This window comes from Aythya ferina (genome assembly GCF_964211825.1).
Source record: "Aythya ferina genome assembly, chromosome: 5".
NCBI classification, from domain to species: Eukaryota; Metazoa; Chordata; class Aves; order Anseriformes; family Anatidae; genus Aythya; species Aythya ferina.
Window position 1 is genome coordinate 47,099,217 of NC_140301.1, and position 16,380 is coordinate 47,115,596.

Sequence of the window (16,380 nt, forward strand, 5' to 3'; positions counted from 1 at the left end):
TGGGGGCTGCACCATTGGTATTCTGAGACAAATCTATTGCCCAAGCCCATGTGGAAGCAAGTTGGACCTCTCTCTAGAGTACATGAATGGAGGTTTACCTTAGCAGGCTCAGAAGCTGGCTTCAGGCTTCAGTGTTGGTGCAGCAGTTTCACAATTTCAGTGTAGTAGGCTGTGCGCAGTCTGCTGTATTATTCATACTGCTGGCAGAAACGTCTATGAGATGCCATATGAGGACCCCATATGGATCAGAGGTGGATGGATTTGGGACAATGCTGTGCTTCTAGCCTCTCCTGAAATTCCTTTGAAGGATTCACGTCTCACTGTTAGGCTTTACTTCCAATCTTTAGCAATGGCCAAATTCTGGCATTGGTAGCTTTGCTAAGCAGTATCACTTTTCTTAAGTAGATGCCCTGATACAAACATTACTTCTCTGGGTAACATTCCATTTGATACAAGCAAGGCTGGGGGTATTAAGCCCTTAATAAATCCTTTGCCACCTTTCCTCATCGTGATTTCTCCTTTATTTGACAAAACATTGTTACTGATCTTGGATATGAAGTACTGCAGAATCATGTCTTACAGTTATGAAAACTAAACTCTGTGTTTAAAAAATTTAAAAGCATACTTATGAGAAATTAGAACATCATACCAATAGCAAAGTGCAATTTGAATTTGATGAGAGCTCACCCCAGCTGCTTAAATCATAGTGCACTGGAGATTTGTGCTGAGCTAGGAGCTGATAGTGAAAGCTGTTACGGAAGGAAGAGCTCTTACGGAAGGAAGAGCTTGCTTGCAGTAGTAATACCACCTACTGCTATGCTGTACATTTTAATTACGGTCACTTCAAGCTCAGCAGAACTGAGGTTGATGCAAATTTGCACTGGTAATCAGGGAAAATTCATAAGGGAAAATATTAACCAGAAGTGTGTTAATGTAAAAATAATTAATATAAAAACACATTAGAGAAATGCACAGTGCTGGGTAATTCTTTTTAGTTACGTTGCTCTACAAGCTGAACTCGATTTAAATCTAACATATTTCGTTGTGTGCCATGGCTTATTTACATCAATAATGAAATGGCTTGAAGGTTAAATCTGCCAAGTGTGCTGTAATGTGGCATATGATAAATTTAGAGATCAGAGATTCAGAACAAAGGACAACCACTGTCATTCTGAACCATACTGTCCTTTAGCACAGAGCTTGCAAGCTGCTTAGGAGTGTGATAGGTATGATTATTTTGTTTTCTGCCAGGTTTATGACATGGTTTTATAATTCGAAGTGTGTCTTAATAACACTGCTGCAGTCTAGTCTTAAGGAAAAAAGAATCGAGCCTGTAGAGGGAGTATTCTAACAAAGAAATGTAACAACACAATCTCCGCCTCAGAATTGGGGTGTAAACTTTGTGAAAAGGGTATTTTGCCCCCGCAAAAGTGTTACTTCTGTGAGAGACTGATCAGTGGTTTGTATTTAGCTCTCTATGGAGAATGCTACAGTTTAACCTCTTAAAATTTATGGGTTTTCTTATGCTTCCTCTCATTGCTAACAGATTTAAGAGAACAGATTTAAGAGAACAGATTCATGGAGTGGGTGGAATAAATTAGGGAATTTACTTAGTTTCACAGACTGAATATATCTGATATACAAAAATTACTGCTTTGTTTATGATGTAATACACTGTTGCTTGGCTGTAAATTTTTGTTGTGGCTTTGAGCAGAACAGTTAATGAGATACGTTACTCTCAAAGTCTATACTAAGGCTAAAAAAGAGACATTATTTGGATCTAGCGACTGTATTTTTTTTTATTTAGTTTATCCTTTTTAAATAGATGAAAACACTCCATTTTTCTTTTATTTGTTACAAGATACTTACTGTCTTGAACTTTTTCCATATTTACAAATATTACACCTTTCTGGTGCCAATGTACAGTAAATTATATTTGCAGTGAAACTATTAAGTACGTAATAACAAATTTCAGTTAACAAATGACTAAATCAAAATTTGACAAGAGTGCCCTTGGCATACTGTGGTGGACTAGTAGGAAGAAAACATCAACTGAATTTGTTAACAGGTACTCAATACCTCACTGAAAACTAAAGAAGCTTTATCTTTAGTTAATTTGAAGCAGCAGATATCTGGAACAGAGTGGAATCTTTTCAATTAAGAGATAAATCTCCCTTTCAAAACTGCATGTTTCTTGCTGAATGCTCTTCTCATTCTTTCTGTGAGAATGCCCAGAAGTAAATGCACAGCTGCAGGACAAGCGATTGTATATGGCTGCCCTGAGGATCTTCAGCTCCCATCAGTTGTAATGTTATTTGCAATTAGTGCTTCAAAGGTTCAGGCCATTTTTAGGATGCCATTTTCTGTCTGGCTGAAGCCAAACAGAAAGACTGGATTCTCCAGTCCCTGCTTGAGGAAACGATGTGTGAAGTAAGAGTAAATTAGCAGCATGCTTTTTTTGTGTCTATACCCTTGTCTTTGTTGCTTGCTGACTGCCTCAGGGCTGTCCTAATTTACATCTAGTTGTCTGTTTATGTCTACATTAATTCTATTCAAGAGGGATTTCTTTATCTCTGAATCTGCTGGTTTTACAGTTCCTAGCTTTTACAGCAGATCTAGCCTGAGAGTTCCCTAAGGTGGGGACAAGGCAGGTACACCGCAAGGATTTTCTGCCATTCTGTTTTGCATGTGTCTGCTCTGCCTTGTGGTATGCATGAATGACTTTATAGCTTTTGGAACACACTTAATGGATTATCTGAGCTAAGCTCAATATATCATTGATGTGAGGCAAGGGCTTTACATTTCCCATGTAGGTGACAGTAGTCCTGATGGGTCATTCTAACAACCAAAAATAGCCTTAGCATCCTGGCGTGCTTAATGTTACTTTCTTTCTTTACTCTTTACTTGGGCATAGGCCATATTTTGGCAGAGAAGAGTCATAGCACACAGTCCTGGAGGAGATCTGTGGAAGTTGGCTTATTTTTTGAACTCCAGTTGTAAAGACCAAGTCATTTAAAAATGCATGTTAAATCTCAAATTTCATCTGGTAAAGAGTGGAATAGGGACAACAGAAGTACTAATTTTTTCATTAATATTCACACTGCTTTACACTTTGCTCAGAAACTCCTGGTAAGCAATGTTGTGAAGGCTGAACAAGGAGTAAGGGGTTTGCCTCTGTTTTCATAGATGAACTCACTTTCTACCAAAGCATTTGAGTATAAGGACATTTCTCTTTCAGCCACGTACTCCTGCTTACAAAATAAGACACCTCTAATTCTGTATGATTTGCATTCTTGATTTCACACAGAATCACAGAATTGTCTAGGTTGGAAGAGACCTCAAGATCATCGAGTCCAACCTCTGACCTAACACTAACAGTCCCCACTAAATCATATCCCTAAGCTCTACATCTAAATATCTTTTAAAGACCTCCAGGGATGGTGACTCCACCACTTCCCTGGGCAGCCCATTCCAATGCCTCACAACCCTCTCAGTAAAGAAGTTCTTCCTAAGATCCAACCTAAAACTCCCCTGGCGCAACTTTAGCCCATTCTCCCTCGTCCTGTCACCAGGCACGTGGGAGAACAGACCAACCCCCACCTCGCTAAAGCCTCCTTTAAGGTACCTGTAGAGAGCAATAAGGTCGCCCCTGAGCGTCCTTTTCTCCAGGAAAGAGCTTTGTAGAGCTCTATCACTCATTCATTGTTTCCTTAGGTACTTATTCAATACTCATACAGCATTTTACCTGAGCAGTTAGGCAAGACTTGAATTTTTGCAGCTTCCATTCATGTCCACACACAGCCACACTCTGTTGAACCACCATAATTATTTAATTCAAGCATATAAAACTTGTGACTTGTAGCTAATTTTTGAGTACCCTTCTGTAACTTTTTAGTCAAACATAATTAGAAATAAAAAATAATTTAGAATAACCACATAATAATTCAGAGTAGAAAGACAAATACTGAGTTTTAATTATTTAATGGTATGGTATATTTTTTCCTCCTTTTATAAGTCATATTTTAATTCAGTTTTGTAGAATTTAGTATATATTAACTTCAGCTAATGCCTTTCCAGGAGTAAAATCAACTTTATATTGTAAGTACTCTAATGGAATATACTGAATAAATCAGCAGCTGTAAAAGAAATTACTTTGTATTTTACATATCAATTATAAGAAGTGAAAGACAGAAAGGGATTTCCCTGAGGAATGAGAGCAGAGATTTTGCATCTGAAGGAATTGCTTCTAGTTTAAAAGAGGACTAAAATGTTCAATAAAATTAATACACATGCTTAATTGAGTCCTAGAGATTATCATGTCTCTTGATTCTGGTAGACACAGTTGCGTGTATGCTAGAGGTTGATTAAATGTCCCCAGATTGCTGTAGTTCTCAGCTGTCTAGAAGAATGTACCACATCAATCCACAAAGTTATTTACATTTCCATGCGTTAAGTATTATAAGCTGTGTGAAGGTTGGGGTCTACCAGAGCATGATATAAATACATTTTGAAACTGAAGAAGGAACTTGTGAAGGCCTTTCTGTCTGTGTGTGTGTCTCAAACTATTCGTACGCTAGAGTCTGTGAATTAGGTGAATGAGAATTGTAATCAAGAGTTAAATGTTTCATTGTGTATAGACTTCAAAAGTATGCATGCTTATATGAAGCCTCTTCATTTCTGTTTGGAAATTATTAACGTTTTTGATCAGTCTTATTTGGATATTTCAACTTTGTCTACTTTTTAACTTTTTTTCAATTTTTTTCAACTTTGTCTATCTGTGGAACCTGGGTGCTCGTAATATACAAAGACTTACTGTGTTCTATGCAAGATACTGGATAAACGTGACTGACAGCAAACATGGGCACAGAAAACTTACCTGTATTTCTTTTGGGCTTCTCTTTATCTGGTGGCATCTGACTCATCTGTGTTACAGGGACACCGTGAATGAGGTCTTACACTGCAGACCAGTGCAGACTGATAAAAATTTTCCCTCCTGATCTGGCAGGGGCCCTTTCACAGAGTTTGCCTGCATCGTTTATGTTCTTGGCTTGAACATGCTGTTTCACAACGGATTTCTGTACATAGGAGACTATTTTTACATGGTTTGAGCAGATTTTGCATATGACAAATTTACTAACAATAAACATGTTGTTTCTTGGTAACACATTGGATGAGAGTACAGTTAAAGGAATTCTGTCCATAAAGTTTGAGAATGAACTTGTTAGTTTTCAGTCAAGGTGCTCCGTTAGCATTACTGATCTTGGAATTTCCACACAGTACTGTATTGCTTGTGGGATCTGAGAATACCTAAAGGAAACTAAGGTACAGCTTCAGCTACCAAGATATTCTGACATTTTCTTCAAAAAAGTAGACATAATTTTTCATAATTGCCAAGTGAAGTAGAACCATCTCTGTGGTCTCACTTCTGCTGAGTGACTGGAACCCCTGTGACATTTTCAAATCACTTAGGACAAAATAAGAGTAAAATTTCAGATTGGATCTGACAAACTTTATCTCTTTCCTAAGTTGCTGACCAGCAGAGAAGAGAGAGACTGAGAAAGAAGATAGCCAGGTGTGAAAAAGAAATGAGTGTGGGCAAAAATGCCTCACGATCCAGCTCAAGAGAGAGTGGAAGGCTGCTGTCAACCTCTTTTGGACAGGTAGATATTTTAATTTTGCTTAGTAGATTTCATAGTCTGCTTGCCTACCCTGATAACAGCTGATCACCAATGTGGCATTAGTTCTAGAGGGAGGGCTAGCATATTTCAAACAACAGAAAATAGACAATGGTCTCCCTGACATGTGCCCAACACTGTGTCAACCTTCTGATGGAGATGGCAGGTATGAAGAGTGCCTGTGGTAAAGACAAATTCTAGTTACTCTGAAGTTCTCTCTCTCATCTCAGCTTGAATCCCCATGTTTCTCTCTCTTCGTTGAAAGTAGAAATTAGTGTTTAAGCCATCAAAATGAGTGGAGATTGTGCTTTTCTGTCTATATGTATAAGTTCACTCATTTTGACTGGCATTTCATCCAGATATATGACATACATTTCCAAATAGTATATAAATAGCTTAATAAAATACAGAATCATTTTAATCACTGTAGAGGATCAATTCAAAACTTAAAAAAGAATGCTATCTTAACTTTGATTTTAATACCAAATGCTTCATATATTGTTTTAAGCATATGTAGAGCTTGAGTAAATTTCCAAGTAGATCAGAAAACTCATCAGTGGTTTTTCTCTTTTATTGCAGTAAGCAATCTGAGTATGACCTTATTGTAATGTGGGGAAATAATGCTTTGAAATTCACTTCATGGCTCATAGTTAGGGATGAAATCACAGGCATGCATTAGAAAAAGTAGAAAATGTCATATTTAAAATCCAAATTTTGTTTTTCACAATGAAACCAACTAAAGTGTGCTTAAAATCTTTAATTACTGTATAAATTCTCAGTTCTACAATGAAGGGCTGTAAGTGTGGTATTTAATATAGCATTATAAGAGATTGTCATTCTTCTTTGTTTTAATCCCTCCCAAAACAAGGTCCTTCTAAAATAATATCTCCAGTTCTTTTAATGATTTATAGATGCCTTCCATCAAAAGATGTCCTGAAAGTATAGTTTTTGTCATGGCAAGAGAAATTGCAGTTTTCCTGATGTTTGTTTCCTTATGCCTCAGAGTGTAACTGTAGTTACATAAACTGTAGTTTTTGGATGTAATGCCTTTTATGCTTTTACAAGTTTTAGTTGTTATTGTTTTTGTTTTCACTTTACATATTCAAAGAGTAATCTTTGCCACTTGCCGAGGCGATTGGCTCCGGGGCAGACACGTTCTGCAGCGGAGCAGGGGATCAGACAGGCAGGGCTAATTTTTCCGGCACTGAGGGAACCGCCAGGACCCAGCAGACGTCACGAGGGAGGTGAACGAGGCAGGAAGGAGGTGTAGGCAGAGCCAGCAGCGCCCTGCCCTCTCCCCAGCCGTTCAAAAGCTGCCCCTAGAGGCGAGCAGGAGTGTGGCGAAGAGGGAGTGGCGCGGCAGTTAGGGCGTGGCGTGGCGTGGCAGTTAGGGTGTGGCGCAGCAGTTCACGCAGGCAGGGTGAGCAGGAAGGGCAGAGCGCTCCCCCCCGCCCATACGAACACCTCCTCTAACGACGGTCTACCGCTAGCTCAGCTGCAATGGTGTACACCAGGCACAGCGCTCTCTCCAGGAAGTATGTTCACACCCAGACCGACTGCCCGATCAAAACTGCGGCAGTTCAGGTCTCCGGGTGCAGTGAGTGCCTGAGCCTGTTGCTACCACCTGCAGGGGGCAGAGAGACTGTGTGCGTGAGGTGCGAGCAGGTGGATGACCTGGTCCGCCTCATGGCAGAACTCGAGGAGGTCGAGAGGTCGAGGGATATCAGGGAGTGTGAACGGGAGATAGACTTGTGGAGCGACTCCCTGCGCAGCCTGAAGGGCAGGCACCAGGGTGAGACACCCCAAATGGGGGTGGAGCCCCTGCACTGTTGCTGTCGGGCAGAGGCAGGGGACCTAGGAGTTGAGGAGGAATGGAGACAGGTCTCTGCTCGGCATCGTAGGCGATGCCCCACCTCCCACCAGCCCCACCTTCCCAGGTGCCCTTACGCAACAGGTCTGAGGCCCTGGAGCTTGAGAGACAGGTAGCTGATGAGGAGACGGATGAGGAGTTCTATAGGCAGCTGACAAAAGTTGTGAAATCATCAGTGCTTGTTCTTGTGGGGGACTTCAACTTCTCAGATACCTCCTGGAAGCACAACACAGCCCAGTTAAAGCAGTCTAGGAGGTTTCTGGAGAGCATGGAAGATAGCTTCCTGACACAGTTGGTTAGTGAGCCTACCAGGGGAGGTGCCCCGCTAGACCTTCTTTCACAAACAGAGAAGGACTGGTGGGAGATGTGGTGGTTGGAAACTGTCTCGGGCAGAGTGACCATGAAATGGTAGAGTTCCCCATTCTTGGCAAAGCCAGGAAGGGGACCAGTAAAACCGCTTTATTAGACTTCCAGAGGGCCAACTTTGAACTGTTCAGGACACTGGTTGGCAGGGTCCCTTGGCAGGCGGTTCTGAAGCGCAGAGGAGTCCAGGAAGGCTGGGTGCTCTTCAAGAAGGAAATTTTAATGGCGCAGGAGCGGTCTGTCCCCACGTGCCCAAAGACGAGCCGGTGGGGAAGAAGACTGGCCTGGCTGAACAGAAAGTTGTGGCTTGAGCTTAGGAGAAAAAAGAGGGTTTACAATCTTTGGAAAAGAGGGTGGGCCACTCGGGAGAACTAGAAGGATGTTGCGAGGCAGTGCAGGGACAAAATTAGAAAGGCCAAAGCTCATCTGGAGCTCAGTCTGGCTACTGCCATCAAAGACAACAAAAATGTTTTTACAAATACATTAATGCAAAACGGAGGACTAAGGAGAATCTCCAGCCTTTACTGGATGCAGGGGGGGGAACTTAGTTACGAAAGATGAGGAAAAGGCAGAGGTGCTTAATGCCTTCTTTGCCTCACTCCTTAGCGGCAAAACCAGTTGCTCTCTGGATACCCAGTACCCTGAACTGGTGGAAGGGGATGGGGAGCAGAATGTGCCCTCACTATCCATGAGGAAATGGTTGGCAACCTGCTACAGCACTTGGATGTACGCAAGTCGGTGGGGCCAGATTGGATCCACCTGAGGATACTGAGAGACCTGGCAGAGGAGCTGGCCAAGCCGCTCTCCATCATTGTCGTGGTTCCGCTCGAGTGGGCAGCCGAGCTCCACCACAGCCGCTCTCTCACTCCCCCTCCTCAAAGAGGAGTAGGGAGAAAATATGTGAAAAGGGCTCAAGGATTGAGATAAGGACGAGAAAATCACGCAATAATTATTGTAACGGGCAAAACAGACTCGGCATAAGGAGATAGTAAGATTTATTGCCTACAACTAACAAGCGAGAGAAGTGAGAAAACAAAGGAAAAAGCAAACCAAAAGCACCTTCCCCCTCATCCACCCTCTTCCACCTCCTCCCCCCGAGCGGCGCAGGGGAATGGGGGAATGGGGGTTATGGTCAGTCTACAGCACTTCTTCTCTGCCGCTCCTTCTCGGTCACTCTCGTCCCCTGTGCTGTGGGGTCCCACCCACGGGATGCAGTCCTTGATGAACTGATCCGGTGTGAGCTTCCCACAGGCAGCAGCTCTTCCAGAACTGCTCCACATATGGGTCCGTACCACACGGTCCATCCCTCAGGAGAAAACTGCTCCAACCTGGCTCCCCTACGGGCAGCAGCTTCTGCCAGGTCACCTGCTCCTGCGTGGGCTCCTCTCCATGGGCTACAGGTCCGGCCCGGAATCTGCTCCGGCAGGGGTCTTCCACAGGCGGCAGCCTCCGTCGGTGCAGGGCCACCTGCTCCACCGTGGTCTCCTCCACGGGCTGCAGCATGGAACCCTGCTCCACCGTGGTACTCCATGGGCTGCAGGGGGACATCCTGCTTCACCATGGTCCTCACCACAGGCCACAGGGGACTTCTGCTCCGGCGCCTGGAGCACCTCTCCCCCTCCTTCTACACTGACCTTGGCACCTGCAGGCTGTTTCTCACTCCCGGCTGCTGTGTGGCGCAGCGTTTTTTCCCTGTCTTAAATATGCTCTCACAGAGGCACAAACAACATCGCTTATTGGCTCAGATCTGGAAAACAATGGGGCCCTTCCCAAACATGGGGCAGCTTCTAGATCTTTCTCACAGAAACCACCCCTATAGCCCCCTGCTACCAAAACCTTGCCACGTAAACCTGCTACAGGCTTACAGGTCTCCATCATTTATCGACAGTCCTGACTATTGGGGGAGGTCCCAGTCGACTGGCAGCTAGCAAATGTGAAGCCCGTCTACAAGAAGGGCCGGAGGGCAGACCCGGGAAACTATAGGCCTGTCAGTTTGACCTCAGTGCCAGGGAAGCTCATGGAGCAGATTATCCTGAGTGTCATCATGCAGCACTTACAGGGCAACCAGGTGATCAGGCCCAGTCAGCATGGGCTTATGAACGGCAGGTCCTGATTGACAAACCTGATCTCCTTCTATGACAAAGTGACACGCTTGGTGGATGAGGGAAAGGCTGTGGATGTGGTCTACCTTGACTTCAGCAAGGCTTTTGACACCGTCTCCCACAGCATTCTCCTCAAGAAACTGCCTGCTCGTGGCTTGGACTGACGTACACTTCATTGGGTTAGAAACTGGCTGGATAGCCGGGCCCAAAGAGTCATGGTGAATGGAGTCAAATCCAGCTGGAGGCCAGTCACTAGTGGCGTTCCCCAGGGCTCGGTGCTGGGGCCGGTCCTCTTTAATATCTTCATCGATGATCTGGATGAGGGCATTGAGTGCACCCTCAGTAAGTTCACAGATGACACCAAGTTAGGTGTGTGTGTCGATCTGCTCGAGGATAGGAAGGCTCTGCAGGAGGATCTGGATAGGCTGCACCGATGGGCTGAGGTCAACTGCATGAAGTTTAACAAGGCCAAGTGCCGGGTCCTGCACCTGGGGTGCAATAACCCCAAGCAGAGCTACAGACTGGGAGATGAGCGGTTGGACAGCTGCCTGGTGGAGAAGGACCTGAGAGTATTGGTGGATAGTCGGCTGAATATGAGCCAGCAGTGTGCTCAGGTGGCCAAGAAGGCCAACGGCATCCTGGCTTGTATAAGAAGCAGTGTGGCCAGCAGGGCTAGGGAAGTGATTGTCCCCCTGTACTTGGCTCTGGTGAGGCCACACCTTGAGTGCTATGTTCAGTTTTGGGCCCCTCTCTACAAGAAGGACATCGAGGTGCTCAAGCGAGTCTAGGGAAGGGAGACGAAGCTGGTGAGGGGTCTGGAGAACAAGTCCTACGAGGAGCGGCTGAGGGAGTTGGGTTTGTTCAGTCTGAAGAAAAGGACGCTCAGGGGCGACCTTATCACTCTATATTAAAGGAGGCTGTAGCGAGGTGGGGGTTGGTCTATTCTCCCACGTGCCTGGTGACAGGACGAGGGGGAATGGGCTAAAGTTGCGCCAGGGGAGTTTTAGGTTGGATCTTAGGAAGAACTTCTTTACTGAGAGGGTTGTGAGGCATTGGAATGGGCTGCCCAGGGAAGTGGTGGAGTCACCATCCCTGGAGGTCTTTAAAAGACGTTTAGATGTTGAACTTAGTGTTATGGTTTAGTGGAGGACTTGTTAGTGTTAGGTCAGAGGTTGGACTCGATGATCTTGAGGTCTCTTCCAACCTAGACAATTCTGTGATTCTGTGATCTTCAGTAAAGTACAATTTGGCACTTTGTTAGTCAAATCATTGATGGTTATATTGCTGGTTTTACAAGATGTTTTTCACTGGAGTATAAATCAGAGCACCTGCAAGTTAATAAAGTTCTACAAATGAGCCTTCTGGCAGAAGGGTGAGCAGTGGAAGTAATTGGAGGTAGTGACAAAAGTAGAATGTGGTCCTGTTCTTCATAAGCATCTTATAACAGGAGGATTATAAGAATAAAAGACAAGTAGAGTTCTGCTCGCTTTGCCAACACTAAATTTAGATATAAGAATACTAAAGCTAAAGACATGACTTTCATAATGCATAATTTCTTGAGTAATAAGATGTTGCTCTTGTAAAATGTATATCAAGAGTAACATATACAGTAATAACCATTGTAATTCTGACAAGGTCAATGTCTGAATAGATTATAGGCTAAATATGTGCTAACCAGCTTTGATTTATGCACCTGACTTTTTATTTTTAAAAGGCTTAATTCATTAGCATTCACTTTTTATGCTATCTCATAAGTCTGGTGCTTTTATTTTATCATTCTTCATTTTTTCATCTTCATTTTTTCAACAGCCGCTTTTATTATTATTTAATGCTGCAACAGAGCACAGAAACTGTTTTCCATTGAGCCTGTGCTTTGTGCATCATAAAAACAAAAAGAACTAAAAATAATTCTTCTGAAAGATATAATTATGTTACATATTTCTTATAATCTCTGTCATTTAGTCAACATATTTTATTATACAGTGAGCTGAGTATGAAACTATAATGTCTTGAACATGACTAGCCTCCTCTTTCACTGTTTTGTGTGAGGCTTTGAATGCACAAGAACCATAAATTATTCATGTGTAATATCTATTTATAAATATAAAGTTACTGTAATGTAAGAATCTACTATGATATGAAGCGAACCGAGAAAGCTATTTCTGTTGTGGCTACCTAGATTTCATAACAGATTTTCATTAAAAGGAGAGTGTTTTCATCACTAAGATGTAAGTATTCCACATTAACGTGTGGGTGAAGATGCAATAGATGTTTATTGTGCATCGTGCATGAGAAGACCTAAGTGTGAAAAGCTAAGGAGCAGCCTGATTTTCAATGGGTGCAATGGAGCAGTCTTCTGATGGGATCACTAGCAACTAAATTACTTCAGGGACAGCAGTTTCTGTCAGTGTCAACCAGAGGGGCAGGGACTGTGTAAGATGTGCAGTGGACAGCTTTACTACTTTTTCCACGCAACATAATGATGATGATTGACACCATGTGTGAAGGTTTATCAAAATGGGGTGATGAACTACAGATACGGATGCTGAAAGGGCTGCTAACTTGAGTGTGTCTTTACTAATAGGTAATTTTAAGTGAGTATTTAGTCTTACTTAGACTGAAAAGCGTGAGGGTGAATAAGCAGCACGTCTGTGGGTATCCAATCATTTATCTATCACCAAATTAAGTGTACGTACTCTGTCTTAAGTCAATTACTTGAAGGCATTTTCTTACAACAGAAGGGCTGTTTGATGCAGCCTGGAAAATACTGTGTCATTTATGCAAAGAATACCACCTACCATATAGTCTTTCTAACTATTGTAGTTATATCCCTAGACTTTATCTTTTTTATTTTTCTGTACAAAGCTGATCTGTGTTTTTAAACACTCTTCTGAGTGAAGCTTGGTGAGTGAAACTGCATAAAGCTCAATATGACTTAATTATGAAGCAAGGAAATCTGAACAGAGCTGGCCATGAGTAAAATCTCTGATTTGAGTAAGACTTGCTATTTCATATCTCCTGCTCAGGTAATCCTATTGACAGGCATTTCTGACAGCTGAAGATTTTTTTTAAAAGAAATAAATCTGTGCCAAAAGTCAGTTGAAAGGATCTAAGCCATTTTAAGCATAATTGTCATTGCTTTTGGAGTGCAAAGAACTGCTTCGTATTTCAAGATCTGTTTCAGTCTGATTTTTGAGACATTTGGATTTCTTAAGGATAGTTATGACCTTTCTTATGCTTGCACTTATGAAATACAGATTAGGAAACACCATTAACTGTTTGTAATCTGTTGTTAATTCTGTATGCGGTGCACACGTATGGCTATGTGAAATACCTACTCAAACACTTTGTGTTTAAAGATTTATTATACGGTTAAGATATTAAGAGTCTGAAGATGTATTATGCTTGAATTAGTTTTGTCAGAATGAGATATGTGAACAACTGAAAGAGAACAGAAGAACCTTCAGAACACCAAAGAAATTTGTTTTCATCAGGAATGCTCTGTACAGATTTCCTTGCTGGCTTCATAACAACAGTCATCTCTCATGCTGGTTGTTTTAATACATTTCTTCATGCACATTCAGTAATATCCTTCTTAATAGTATCAGGCTCCTTGATGAAACTAGGGATGTATCACGTTATACAACAGAATAACACACACATTATTGTTGACAGTATGCAAACTGATTATATTCATTCAGGTCTTACTTGTTCACAGGTTTGTGTGAATAGTCTGTCTCACGTTTCTCAATTTTTAAGTAAATATCAAAGTATATGACAAAATGAACATGTGACATACAAAGGGTTTGTGGGATCAGCAAATGTAAAGCCCAATTGCTTACCAAATTAGACCTTTGCTCTGTCCAAGCAGCAGAGGGCAGGAATTCAGTTGACTTACAGCAACATTAGTGGCTTTTTAATTGAGCTATGTTGAGTTAAAAGAATGAGATGTTCATTTATTACAAAATCACAGCTTCTGCATCTTGGCAGTATGGTTCATAAAGTGTCTCTATGAGCTTGTTTTACAATGGTAAATGAAGTATTATGAAGTATATATAACGTCAAGACCTAAACTCATCAGTGGCCCCAGTGAGAGGTGCATTTGGACTTTTTACATGGAGATAGATTTAGCAAGCTTTCCTTTGTAACTTTTTTTTTTTTTTTTTAAATGTTTTGTTAGCAGTTGATACATCAGTGTCTTTTGAGCTAAGAAAGTAAACCTTTCTTAGGAAGTAAAAGTAACTTAAAGAAAAATCTGGATTCTTGCTTTCTGTTATTTCTCTTGCCCATCACACCAGAGCCTTATGCTTTGATTTGTTTTGACTGAACTTCCACAGACTCCGTGAAAATTCAGGGTTCCTCTCAATACGAGCTTGCTGCAAGTAATATTACATTTACCACAGAGTTGTGATAATAAATAGATAAATAAGTATTTAATTTAGTAAATCTTTACTAAGATTTAAGTAAGGGGTAATTATTGCCGAAATATATCATTGGGCAATTTTTTTGTCTTTCAAAACAAATTACAGTTGGTTGAATCAACAGAATAGGAATATACATTGGAAAGTAAGAGAAGTGTCACTGTAAGTCACGTAATTTGGAGTCACAAACATAATTTGGAGTCACAAACAGTTTGTGCTAGTGCTAATGTCCAAATCTATGGTACCACCACTGGATAAATTTTTTTGAATTGTGTCAGAAGAATAGAGTGAAAAATTCAGTTAGTGTGTTACTGCATATTTGTAGGTCTGTTTCGTCTCTTTTTTCCAGGTAAAAATCTGATGCTTTTACAGATATAGATTAGAGAAGAAAATTGACATACTAGCTTACAGTTGATTTGCCTATACCAAAAGAGACATGCAAGTAATTTTCTGAAACATCAATGACAAATTGCAAACAAACATTATCTTGCATTCCTTAAAGTCTTCTTTGAAATCAGCAAGATAGTTCCTTGTTCCTGATACTGTTTGTATATCCAAAGGCTTTACTCCCTGCCTGTTTCTGTTTGGGCATTAAAGGTTTAGCCTAGGAAAAGGGGTTCAAAGACATCCTTCTCAGTACTCGAATGAATGCATCTCAAGGTTGACACAAATCTGGCTGTGGTTTGTGGTTCTACCAGCTAGTCAATACCTTGGGTACTGTTCTACTTATAATGTGTTTGAGAAGAAAAAAAATTAATGTCCTAAGCTTCCTCAAAAATGAGGAAAGCTTTAATTTAGAATATTGTCATTTTTACCATATCCTTTTGTTTTGTTTTAGAATCAGCTCAACTGAATCCAAGAAACAGAACATGTGGCTTTCATGAGTAGTTGGCACATTAACATCTCTTGGTTTATTTTCTTTGTTGTTGTTTGTATATTGTGAGGCACCAGTCATCATCCTATGTTTGATGCTTCTACAATCTGATTTATTTTGCAGCACCGCAAACTATTTTAATCACTGAGAGTAAAAAGTACACAACAAAAACTAAGCTGTTTATAATACCTACTGAAGAGTGTGGAATTAGCTTTTGAAAATACCTATCTAGGTAGATTCTGAAACTTTCCAGTCTTATCTGTTTTCTGTAGTGTTGAGCTGCCACTGCAACTATTTTATATGCAAACAATCACACTGGTAAGCCTTATTACGCTGCTTGCTAACACAGGCATTTGTTTGGCATTGTTGCTGCATGTTATCAGTTCAGCATTTAATTGTGCTGTAGTAGTAAAATTAAGTTTGCTAATGTGAGACACCATCAAGAAAGGCTTATTTTGGCTCAGCTAACTAAAAAAAGATTGCCTCTTTGCATCAGCAGCTGTGCACATTTTGGGGTACTGGAACAGCACGGATAGATAATAACGATTTGGGAGGAAATTGTGTGGAATTGTGAAGGAAATATACAGCATGACAGCAGTGTGTTCTGTGATTTCATTTTGATGGTAAACTAACTGCCTTTTTTAATATTCCTCTTAAACAGCATTTACTGCATACTGCAAAATGGATATTATTTATTTTGAGTTTTAATTTAAAATCCAAGCAGTTCTGAAAGGAGAAAAAATAGAATAGTGTAGATTCAAAGCAATAGCAGTTGCAGTTTATGAGATGATGCAACATTTACACAGTGAAAATCGTTGCTCAGAACTTTTAACACATTGTTTAGAAATTGAATGGTAGAATAGAAGATCTGTGCGTATTTACAAGCTATACTATGTATTACATCGTTTAATATATATTACCAGCTTACTAGTAATATATAATTATACTACACTGTATATTATTAGGCTACAGTGTCATGAATTTTCAACAAATGTACAAGGACTTCCAAGTGTCTCTACTTTTCCTGCAGCACACCTACGTCCCCCAAGTGGGAGGCTTCAGAAGTCTCACAGAG

The 16,380-nt window shown here is 41.3% G+C and overlaps 1 protein-coding gene across 8 annotated transcripts in view; it reads left to right on the top strand.

The window, feature by feature from the left end:
• Positions 1–16,380, top strand: part of SPATA7 (spermatogenesis associated 7) — a 63,195-nt gene that overhangs the window by 37,156 nt on the left and 9,659 nt on the right. For 4 of the 8 annotated variants that reach the window (XM_084521044.1, XM_084521042.1, XM_084521041.1 and 1 more), the window contains exon 5: positions 5,527–5,660. The exons of the other annotated variants lie outside the window; for them this stretch is intronic. In XM_084521044.1, coding sequence (XP_084377170.1) covers positions 5,527–5,660 — 134 coding nt within the window. The remainder of the gene's footprint in view (positions 1–5,526; positions 5,661–16,380) is intronic. 8 annotated transcript variants of the gene reach the window in all.